Consider the following 12,950-nt stretch of genomic DNA (forward strand, 5'->3'; position numbering starts at 1 on the left):
CTGCATCATGCCCATGATAAATTTTGGGGTAAATGGAACTTTGCATTTGGTAGATTTCACGAAATTCTGGTTCTGCCTTTTCAGTCAAACTTTCTTTCCGGCAAACTGAACCAAACCATTGCCACTCAAGGGCTTTCTTGTCCAGCAACTTTGATATACACCAGGCCGCGTTTCGATGAAAATTGTTACATGACGATCCATCATCCCATGAGGCTTCATCCCTCTGTGTCGGACCCCTGGTCCATGTGGTTCTCTTCATCCACGCTATTCCATCTCTTTGTACAGTCCATTTCCTCCGCGTCGAGTCCCCTCACCGCATCGTCTCTATGATTCGTCTCGTCTCCCACCTCCGGGTCTTCATCTGTCTCACTATCGTAGTCGAAAATTGTGACACCGGAGAAATGGTTGAATTCTGTCCCCGAAAGCTCCCTTGCATTGTCGTTGTGGATCCACACAGTTTCATAGTTAAGCTCTTCTTCCATATCCGCCTCTTCCCGCACGATTCTGAATTTGTCATCTTCCCCAAACAGCATACAGGCGCCATCTTGCACAATTACACCGAGCTGGAGATTGTTCATATCGTTTTCCCGACCCCATATACTCAGAACGACGGCAAGCTGATCTTCGTGAAAGTTTTCTGTGACGCCGATGAAATTGTGTCTCCTGTTGTAATCTTGCATCTCCTCGCTTTGGTAGATATTAATGAAGTCATTGCGTGTGAGCTTTAGGCCGAGCTGCATGATGGTGCTTATACGGAGTGCGTAAACGCCGCACCACATGTCCATCGCACTGGTGTCTTCGACTCTATATTTGCCCACGCAGGGGTGCTTCACGCGGGTGCTATCTTCCCCATCAGTCATCTCGTGGTGTTGAGATGAATTCAGAAGAATGAGAGACAGTTGTGAGCAGTGTTGTGTGAGCTGTAATCTGGATATGAAGAAGGCCGGATTCTGAGTGTCGCGGTAGCTGATCTGTAGGTTTTAAACAGGAAATGAGTTCGAGTTCGAGTTCAATATCGAGTGAGAAGGAGATATTGATTGTGTCTCTGGGTGACGTTGCTGAGAACACTTCCTGGAAATACCTCTATCATTGAGGGAAGGAAAAATGAACTCCAGCACCTATTAAAGGTGTGGGAGACTTGCAAGCTGCATCATAAAAAACAAATCGGTGGTCTGTAGAATCGAACCATATGCAATGCAGCGGTCCCTACGACTTGCTTTGAAAAACGGCAATTTCCAAAGCCTCTGGGTGAGCGATGATTAGGTAAACACAAGACACTAAGTGTTCTCTAAATTCATAGTAAGCCCCGTGATACGCTACAGTAGTTATCCATAATATTTACAGGTCCTTTACAAATTGCAATAGGAGATGTTAGGGAAGTAACAATTCATAGCGGCCATGTGAGTCACTCTATCAATGTGCTAGTAAATTAGTTCTGGCATGGTTTCACCAGAAGTGAGCTAACTTGTGAATTTCCTCCCATTTTACTGCATCACATGGCTGGGACTGGGACGAGTGTATAGGTATATATTTAAGTAGTATTGTTAGCTGGGTTACGTATTTGAATATAATGTGCGTTTAGGGATATTAGTGTTTATTTAGGTATAGGTTGCTTGTTTAGTTATAAAAAGCAGCTAAAAGCTATATTCTTTTAAAGCCTACTTATAGCTATAGGCCTAATAAACTAATTAGCTTATTATAAACGCTAACGCTATAATTTATATACTAGTAGTTTTTTATTAAATATATATATATACTTATAGGTATTAAAAACCTTTTTAAAAACTATTTTTTGTATAACTTAAATTTAAAACCTTAATAATTAAAGTAATTGCTTATATGCTTTAATTAAGTGCTTAAATAATTTAAGTATTTAATTTTCTTAAATTTATTTAAAGGTTTTTAGAATAAGTAAGTTTGCTAAATTTAGATAAAAGTTGCTATAATACTTTTATTATTAAAATTGCTTTTTAAGTTAATATCTAATAATTGCTTTTATTTTATAAATAACTTTATTTTAAAATAGTTTATAAATTTATAATTTTACTATTTAAAAAATAGATAAATAAAAACGGACTTTTAAGCTAGGCTAGTGCTAGCTAGCTTAACTAATAATACTGATATAACCTTATCTTAGATATTAAGTAATAATAAAATAAAATAAAATAAGAAAAAAAAGTGTAATTAGTAAATTTAATAGATTTAGTAAATTTAGTAAGTAGTAGTAGGTAGTAGAAATATAAAATTAGTTAATTAACTAATTAATTTTTAATATATAAGTATTAGTATTATAAAATTTAATTAGGAATACTTATTAAATATTAGGTAATATTTAGCCTATAGGATAATAATAACTTTTATTATTTAAACCCTTAATATATAAGCTATACTATAAAAACTTATTATAAAGTATACTTTTAAAATAGATTTAAGAAAATATAGCTTAAAAGTGTAAACTATTAATTAATATAAGCTAGTTTAAGGGCAATAGGATTAATTTAAAGTTTTACTATTTAAATTTAATATACTTTATTATTATAAATTAATTTTATTTTTAGTAATTTTTTCTTTTATTAAGTTAATTAGTTCTAATTTATATAGCTCTTAATTTTAATAATTAATTTATTAATAGTTATAAGCTATTTAAATACTTTATTTAAATTAATTTTAATAAATATATTTATTAGATTATTATTACTATTAATTTAGTATAGCTTATAAATCTTTTATTACTTATATAACTATTAAAATACTATTATATTTATTATTAATTACTTTTTTTTAATAGTTTTTAACTTAATAAAATACTTATAAAAAAAGTATAAGTTTATATAGATTATTAGTAATATTATAAAAGTATTAAGGTAAATTATAATTTATTAAAAAGTTATAATAAATATAATTTTTATATTAAAGTTATTAATTATATTATAAATTTTTAAAGTAAATATACTTTATATAATTCTTTTATACTTAATTAAAAATTAGTATAAAATATTACTAATTATTTTTTACTTTATAAAGTTAATATTTTTCTTTTTATTAACTAAAGTAATTAAAAAGCTAATCTAAAAGCTAAAATTTTAGTTATTTATAAAAAAACTATTTATAAAAACTATAAGTTTAATTAAAATAAAATTAATAGGGATATATTATAATTTATAGCTAAGGTTTTATATTTACTATTAAAGCTAATAATTAAATTTAATATATATAGTATTATCTAAATTTTAAATTTAAGTAATTATAAATAAGTTAAAAGCTACTTTTAGTTAATATATAAATACTAAATATACTTTATAAGTATATTATTTAAAATATTTTTAAATATAGTTTAAAAACTTAATATTAATTAAATTAATCTTTATACTTTAACCCTTTTAAATAAAGTTAATAAATTTATTAAAATCTATAGTAATCTTTATATTATTAAAGTTAAAAGAGTTATTAACTATAAATCTAGTTTTTAACTTATAATAAATCTATTCCTCCTAAATCTTCTCCTCTTTTAACATTAAAAAGGTAAAAATAACTACTAAAAGGGTATTATTTATTTATATAACTATAATACTAAAGCAGTCTTAATTATAAACAAAAATTAAAAAGTATAGGTTATAAATAAACGTTTTTATACCTAACTTATTATAATAGTAGCAATAATATATTACTTATTAATAAACGCCTACTTTAGCAATATTATAAAGTAGCTTAATAACTCTTATAATAATATCTGCTAAATACTTATTTTAAATTTCTAACAATAAGCTTATAAAAAGTATATATTCCAGTACTATTTTAAACTATAAATAGGCTTAAGTAATATCTTAAAACTCAACAATTATACTTATCCTTAATAAGAATAATACTAAAACTGTAATTAGGTATTAGCTAATTCTTTATATAGTTAATAATTATATTAAGATATCTTCCTTTCCCTTATTATTATACCTTTATATAACAAATTATAACTTTTTATATAGCTTTTTAATCTTACCTTTAATCTCTTAAACTATATAAAACTTAAAAAGTCTAAATATATTATATTTATTAAAATAGTAAAGTTTAAATTAAAAAATACTATATCTAATTAAGTTTAATATTTCTTAGGTATTAAATTCCTTAAAAAGATTATTAAAAATAGTAATTACTTTATTATAATAAAGCTTAAGTGCAAGCTTATAGTTGTTTTTCTCTTATTAAATAAGTAAAGTTTTAGCTAGCTTAAGCTTATTTTTAAATTTATAAGGTTATTTTTATTATTAAGGCTAAAAAAGCTTAAAGGGTAGTTAATATTAGTTTAAATTAAGTTTAATTTATAGCAAAACTTATTATTATAGTTTAATACTAGCAACTATTATTGCATTATTTTCTAAATTTATATTATTGCTATAATAGTATAGTTAAACTAAGATTAACTAAAAAGTAATTAAGCTATTAAGTAAGTTAAGGGTTATATTATAACTATTAATAGCTAAAAGCTTATATAGGCTTTACTAGCCCTTCTTCTCTCTCTAAACTTAAATATTACTTTATAAAGGAAGTGCTAGAATATTTAATATTACTAGTTTATTTTAAGTATTTAAAGCTGTATTAATTTGCTGCTTAGTAATTAACTTTCTTAATGCTTTTATAGTTTTTTAAATTGCCTTAGCTTTTTTTAAAGTAAATAGCATAAATAAAGAGTTAAATATTATCTAAAAGTAAGCTTTAAAAATAAGGAGTATAAGTATAAGTTTATTTAAGCTAGCTATATTATTAATAGCTTTAAAGGCTATTTAAAATATAAACTTTATAGAGAATATACTTAAGAGCTTAGTATATAAAATCTTATATACTATAACAATTATAGCTAGTTCCTAGCTAATAAACCTAGTAAGCAGGTTTATATTTAGGGAATATTTAAGGTAGTAATATTTTAAGCAATATATAATAATAGTAAATTAAAAGCTTTATAGCTATTCTAAGTAAATACTTAGATTAACTGTTAAAAAGCTATTTTAAGCTAATACTATTTACTAGTAATAAGCGTAATCTATATAGTCTATCTCTTCAGCTAAAGCAATAGGAGCGTTGCTTTTAGCGGCTTACTTAAAGCGTTACTTACCTAAAGCAATAGAAGCGTTAGATTATTTAAATTATTTAAAGCAAAACATCGCTCCAGTTATCTTAGTCATTTTTTCGCTCTATTACATAACCTGCTTTTATTATATAGCAAATCCTTTTAAGCCTACTCTGCTAGCTTATAAGGTTTATCTGCGCCTTTAGGGAACTAATAGTACTCCCTTAGTTTTATTCCTATTATATTTATAATATTATTCCCCTCCTTTATTACTTTTTTATTCCTAAAAAACTTAAATAAGTCCTTTTTTCTCCTATTTCCTTTTATATATTTATTATATTTATTTTGCTAATAATTATACTATTACATATAAAAAAACCGCATTCTAAGAAATCAGATTAGCATAATTAATTATTCGCATCTATCAAGTTATTAAGCTTTAAAATTATACTTTATTTATTTTATTCCACAAAAGGGTGGTCTTATCGAATAATAAAAAGTATTTCCTATTATTCTACCTGCATTAAGCAAGGTAAAAGATATAATAGCTCTAAAGTGCTAATAAGTACTTATAAGTTTTAGTTTTCCTTATTTTTCTATTTTCTTTTTTTTTTTTTTTTTTTTTCTTTTAACTATTCCTTTAATATCTTAGGTTATTACAGAAGAAAAGAAGTTACATTTTTAAAAGCTCAAGGCCCAAAAGGCTTTATATAAGACTTATTATCAGGCAAGTAAGGCAATAGCCTATCTAAATCGTTTACATTATCAAAGGAAATCTTTAGTCCATTATAAGGCTAGTCTAGTAAATAAAGGTTTAGCTGCTTTAAATGCATTTAAAAAGGCTAATTATACTAAAGCTATTAACTAAGTTATAGCTAAAAAGTCTAAAGCCGTTTTTAACATTCAACAAAATAAAGGTTTTAGCGTTATAGATTAGGGTTTTATAATAGAGTTTGCTAATATAGATTTTTCTAGCTAGTTATCTAATAGTATATCTAAAATACCTTTTAACAGTTTGCTAAGTTCTAAATAGGTTTTTATAAATTATTTTTATTACTATAATTCTCCTATTTAACTAGATATTCTATTATTCTCCTATATATTTAATAGTTTAGGATACATTTTACCTTATATTCCAGTTTATAGTTATTAAGCTCAATACTAATAGCTAGCATTACATTAGCTAGTGCAGGTTCTAATATAAAAATATAAAAGATTAAGTAGATTCTTATTCCTTTTAGTAGTGCAAGTTTATAGTTTATTTTTAATATTCTTTCTTTAATTTTAAATAATCTAATTTTTTTAAAGTTAAGTTTATTACTAAATTGCTTAGTTTTAATTTATTTTTTACAAAATAGGTAAACTATATCTCCCCTCCTAAAGGTTAATCCCTTTAACCTTTATTAGTTTGCCTATTTTACTATATATTTTTAGATAAATCCTAAATCTATTGTAATTTTTCTATAAATGTTTTTAATTTATTCTATATAGTTAGTAGCCTATAGTACTTCTATACTAAAAATTAGGTATTAATAAATATTTAAATTGAATTTATAATTAGTATAAAATAGCAAAATATTAGTAATATATATATCTATACTATTATATATAAATTATACTAATAGTAGTAATAATACCTAATTGTTTTGCTAGTAGTTGATATAACAACACATATATTATTTTAATATTTAGTTGAATTGTTTTATTTGCCTATCTATTTATAGATATACTATTATTAAAAGTTTATATTTAGCTTTTAGTTGTTTTATTAAAGAGAACTAAAAGTTTAATATAAATAGTTTGTTTTAGTTAGATATAATTTTATTTAGTAGCTTGTATTAGCTAATAATTATCTTGAGGAATATATAGGCAAATTCTTCTACTATACTGGCTTTCTTATAAGGTATAAAGTATATATACTTTGTAAATCTGTCTATTATAACTAGGATGCTGTTATAGCTAACTCTTATTATTAATTCCTTAAATAGGAAAAGCTTAACAATAAAGTCTAAGCTAATTAATTTTTATAGTTTATTTAACATTAATAGTAGTTATAATAACCTATATAGCTTATATTTTACAAGCTTACTTCTATTATAAAGGTTGTATTTATTAATAACCTAGGCTACTTCTTATTTTGCATTAGAAAAGTTTTAATATTATTTTAGCCTTAAGTATATAGCTTAAATGCTTTAGTAGCTATATGCTAGTGCTTTATAAAGTTCTTTAATAACTTTTTTCTAAAGAGCTATTAAAAGGTAGTATTTTCCTTTATAAAATAGGGTTTTATTTATATCCTATAGCTACTTCTTTTTATTGCTCAGGATATTTTTATAGCTTTGTTTTACCTAATTAAGTTAGTTTATAGCGAACTGCACTTAATAGATTGCTGTAATTTATTGCTTTAGTAGGTTATTTTTTGGTTAGTTTATAGCGGACTGCCCTTTTAAGCACCCTATATTTAAGCTTCCGTTTAGGTTTTTATAGAGTACTGTACAGGTTTTAGGTAGAACCTTTTGTTAATAGTTCAACTATCTGTTAAAAGCATCTGCTCTTCTATTTTTAGATTCCTTTTAATATATAATTTTAGCATTAAACTATAAAAAGTATTCTAACTATTAAATTTACTACTTATTAAATTCCTTAATAGTTATAAAGTATACTAGGTTTTTATAGTTTATAAATACTTATACTTAGTATTTTACTTTAATTAAATAGTATTTTTATTTTTTAAATACTTTAATAATTACTATTAGTTCCTTATTATATATTAGGTAGTTTAGTTTAGGTTTATTAAGTTTTTATAAAAAGAATGCAATAAGGTGAAATTATCCTTATTTATTACATTATCCTAGTTCTCCTTTAATAGTAAAGTTTAAAGCGTTAGTGCCTATTTTATAAACCTTTTTAGGGTTTGCTTTTGTAAGCATAGGTTTTAAAAGAACTTATTCTTTGATTTTATTAAATATATTCTGTTCCTCTTTTCCCTATTTAAAGGGTTAATCCTTTTTAATAAGGTTAGTTAATAGTATAAACAACTCTTTATAATTCTTAATATATTGTTAGTAAAAGTTAATATAACTTTAAAAGCCTTTAATTTCCTTAATATTAGTTAGGGTTAACTAATCTTTAATTATTGCAATTTTAAAAGCCTGTATTTTAATTTCTTCTAATTAGATTATATATCTAAGGAAGTTAACTTTTTATATATGGAAGTGACTCTTTTCTAATTTTACTAGAAGTTTAGCGTTTTGGAGAGTTTGGAGGACTTAGTATATATACTGCTTATATTGCTTAAGTATCTTTAAAAAGATTAGGATATTGTTTAAATAAACTATTATAAAGTAGTTAAGGTATTCCTATAAAATATTATTAATTATTGCTTAAAAAAAGGTAAGTGCGTTAGTAAGGCTAAAAGATATAACTAAGTATTTAAAATAACTATACCTTATTTTAAAGGCGGTTTTTTATTTTTCTTTATATTTTATTTTAATAAAGTTGTAAGTACTTTTAAGATTTAGTACTATAAACTATTATACTTTTTAAAATCTGTTATATAATTCCTTAATAAGTGGAAGGGGGTACTGATTTTTAATTATAATTTTATTAAGCTATTAATAGTCTATATAAAGGTATAGCTTTTCGTTTTTTTTAGGTATAAAGAGGATAGGGTAGCCTGTAGGTGATATAGATGGTTGGATATATCCCTTTTTTAGGTTATTGTTAAGGTATTCTTATAGTGTTTTAAGCTGTTCTTTATTAAGGTTGTAAATCTTGTAAAACTTAGGGTAACTTCCTTCTTTTAGGGGTATCTTATGGTTCTACTGATTATGTTTGGATAGTTTAGTATTAAATATTGCTTAAAATAGCTTTAAGTATTTTTAGTACTTTTTTAAGATCTGTTTTAAATTATTTATTTTTTTTTATTATTGTATAAAATAAATAAACTTCTTAAGTAGCGGCTATACTATTTTATAGTACGCTAAACGTTGTTATTTTTATATTTATTGTGAAGTTCCTTTTAGGGATGTAACTGTAATCCTTGGGATTTTTAGTAGGTAGCGTACTTATTTAAATATTGTTTAGATTTCCTATATCTGCTATTATACTGTTTAGGCTAGCTGCTTTGTTTTTTCTTTAGTTTATAGCAAATTAAAATATTATTATTATTTATTTAACTTGTTTAGGGGGTTAGCTGTTTCCGCTTTAGTAACTAAATCCTTCTTTTATTCTTAAAGAGGTTTGCTATATAAATCCATATAAGCGCTAGTATTGCAGCTATCCTTAGGGACTAAATTCATTCCCTTATCTTTAACTTTTCTATTTATTGGTTGGTCCTAATAAATCTGGCTAGTAGTTCAGTTAATTTAGGGGTTGCTTTTTTTAAGCTATAGAATTTTTAATATAATTTTGTATTTTGCTGTATTTATAATATTAAACTGAATAATTTTTTTATAGTTATTAAAGATGATTAGTAAATGATTAGTTTTTATATTAATAATCCTATTTTTATAGAGTACCTTTTGTTTGTTAATAGTGCTAAGTATATAGAGTTTTATTTTCTATTACTATAGTATTTTATATTAGTTTACTATTGCTAGTAATATAAAGTTTTTTTATACTTTGCTATTTAGGAATATTATAAAAGGTTATTGTTTAATTTGTAGTATAATTTTTATATACTTGCATTCTTTAGTATTTATTATGTAGAGAGACCTTTTTATATTAGTTAAAGCCGGTTAAGGTTTATTTAAACTTAGCCTTAATTGTTTTTTATTATCTAGTTTTTTACTAAAATCTTTTTAATTTATTAAATAGCTTCTTATATAAGCCTTTTTGCTGCTTTTAGCGCTTATGCTGTAGTAGTAAGGTTTTTTAGTATTATATCTTTTTTATTAAGTAGTAAGACTATATTAGGTTGGTAGTGTTAGTGCTAGTTTTAGAGTTTTAGTTTAAGGTGTATTTAATAGTTGGTTTGTAGATAGTGCCTTTATAGTCTAAAGTTCTGTAAGCAGTATAGGGGGTAGTTTATCTAAAGTTTAAAGATTGTATATCCTTAGCCTGGAAAGTATTATTAAATGCTTTAGTATTATAGTTCCTTTTGCTTATAAAGCTTTATTATTTCTATTATACTTAGCTATTTAGGAAAGAAATCCTCTTTAATTTTGCTTATATAGTATATCCTATACTTATTAAAGATATATAAAGCTTATAAGATTTCTTTATAGTTTAGGTGCTAATAGTGTATTTAAGGGTTATTATTAAAAAAATGCACTAGTAGCAGTATAGAGAGTTTTTTATAAACTGCTAATATTATTATGCTTTTATTCTATCTTAGGATTATAATTTGGGTAATATTAGTATTAGGTACTATAGGAGGTGCTTTACCTATTTGCTTATAAGGGTTTTAATTTTTTAAATTTAGAGGTACTACCTAGTTAATGCTAATTATAATTGCAAGTGGCTTCTATTTTGCTATTATAAAAGTTTTCTAGCCCTTAGGCGCCTTTAAGAACTATCTTAACGCTTTTTTGCTTAAAAAGTGCATATTGTAGTTATTATTATAGCATACTATTTAGCTTATAAATATATAGTTTTCTGCAGGTTTCTTAATAGTTAGGTTAGCTTGTTATTACTTTAGTACTAGTTTTTAATTATTCTTCTTTTTACTTTAGTAATTTTGTACAAAGTATTTTTTTTTGCTATAATTATAGTATTTAACATTTTTTTTAGGTTTCTTTTAAGCAGTATTAAGTTTTATTAAGCCTGAATACTGCTTACTAGCTATTATTTGTAGTTAGTACTGTTTTCCGGAGTTTAGTTTGTTTTACTAGCAAAAGGAATATGTTAGGTTCTGCCCCTTTTTCTTAAGTTTATACTTATAAATTCGGTTATTAATTTAAATAGCTAATTTTATATATTAAATAAAATTATTTAGTTAGTTTAATTTAAATAGTTTATTTTTTATTTTATTTTTTAACCTATTATAAAACATAAAGATCTTTATAGTATTAGTATAGTTAACTTTAGTATAGATTTAGCGGAACTTTGTAGCATAAGTTATAGCAAATCCCTTTTAGTATAGTCTTATAAATTCCCTTTTTATTTACCGTTCCTTATTCAGGTTTTAGAAAAGTAACCTAAAAGTAAGCTTATAGTTTTTAAAGTTACTAAAAATATTCTAGGTTTTTTACTTATATTATTTAAACTTATTTTTTTTAAGGAAGTTTATAAAGTAAGGTTTAAACTATACTAAGGCCTATTCTTTTAAGAAAAAAGCTGTATATATAACTTGTTCTCTATTGGACTAATTATTAAGGCTATAAAAGCGCTAATAAGCCTTAACTTAAGTAAGGTAGGCTTATAACTGTTCTAAGGAACTATTATAAGGGGTTAGGTTAGCAAGCTTAATAAATTCCTTAAGTTTAACTAGGATATTAATAATATTAATAGCGCTTTAAAGTATTTTAACTTTAGCCTTAAGTTTTTCTACTTTATTATTTTAGCTAGCCTATTCCTAAATATAGGCATAAAGTTTCTTAATCTCCTTAACTATCTTAAGGTACTAAGCCTATAAGAGTTTAAAATTATTATTATCCAGCTCCTATTAAAAGTTCTTCTAAATGCAGCTAGAAAATATATTAAAATAAAAGTAGTAACCGTATAAGTTATTACTTAAAGTCTATATAAAATATCTAAATAAAAACAGTTAAAATATAATAATTATAGCTAATTCCTAACTAATAAACCTAATAAGCAGGTTTATATTTAAGGAATATTTAAAGTAGTAATATTTTAAGCAATATATAACAATAGTAGATTAAAAGCTTTATAGCTATTCTAAGTAAATATTTAAATTAACTACTAAAAAGCTATTTTAAGCTAATACTATCTATTAATAATAAGTATAATTTATATAGTTTATCTTTTTAGCTAAAGTAACAAAAGTATTACTCTTAGCAACTTACTTAAAGCGTTGCTTACTTAAAGCAACAGGAGCATTAGATTATTTAGATTATCTAAAGCAAAACATCGCTCCAGTTATCTTAGTTATCCTTTTACTCCATTACATAACCTGCTTCTATTACATAGCAAATCCTTCTAGGCCTGCCCTACTAGCCTATAGGGTTTATCTACGCCTTTAAGGAACCAACAGTACTCCCTTAGTTCTATTCCTATTACATTTGTAATATATACTTATTAAATAGAAGTATAATATTGCTTAACCTTTCTAATAAACTAATAGGCCTTAATAGGTACCTATTTACAAGTAATTCCTATAATTCTAGCAGTACTTTTAAACTTTACAAAAGCAAAATTAATGCTAACATTATAAACAATATAGTTAGGAGATCTAAAGTAAGTATTAATCTATACTAAATATAAAGCTTCTTATATATCCTTTACTAATAGAGATAAAAGAAAATACCTAGCTTAAAATAAAGTTGCTAAATTAACTATATATAAAACTAGCTTATTACTTAAATATATAATATTAATAATAAGCTTATAATTAAAGTTTAAATTATTTTTAAAGTTAAACTTAAACCTTTTTAAAGCTAAATTATAAAGTTAATAATAATAATAAAATTTAAAAATTACTTTTAAAGTAAAAAGTTTAATAATATACCTAATATTAGTTAATAAATAAGTTAATCGCTTAATAAATAAATATTTAAAATAATAGTATAATTATTTAAGCTTAAGTTTAGTTAAAAATATATTCTTAGCCTAGTTTTTAATAGAAATAAAGAACTATAAATATCCTTATTTCTATATAATAGGAAAGGTTTTCTCTTACTATCCTAGCTTATATTAAACTATCTTATTTATAATATTCTAAAAAAAAATAAAAAGTTAGCTTATATTTTAAATACAAAATAAAAAAAAG

At 24.0% G+C, this 12,950-nt stretch overlaps 1 protein-coding gene across 1 annotated transcript; it reads right to left on the bottom strand.

The window, feature by feature from the left end:
• Nucleotides 1–215: 215 nt before the first annotated feature.
• J7T55_003367 (uncharacterized protein) lies at nucleotides 216–1,090 on the bottom strand (the record flags this gene model as incomplete). The annotated part of the gene is made up of 2 exons (XM_053143385.1): nucleotides 216–971; nucleotides 1,082–1,090. 2 exons carry the CDS (start codon nucleotides 1,088–1,090, stop codon nucleotides 216–218), a joined length of 765 nt encoding a protein of 254 aa, XP_052993619.1.
• Nucleotides 1,091–12,950: the final 11,860 nt, after the last annotated feature.

Source organism: Diaporthe amygdali, assembly GCF_026229845.1.
Source record: "Diaporthe amygdali strain CAA958 chromosome Unknown NODE_14_length_1008325_cov_65_372321, whole genome shotgun sequence".
Taxonomy (NCBI): domain Eukaryota; kingdom Fungi; phylum Ascomycota; class Sordariomycetes; order Diaporthales; family Diaporthaceae; genus Diaporthe; species Diaporthe amygdali.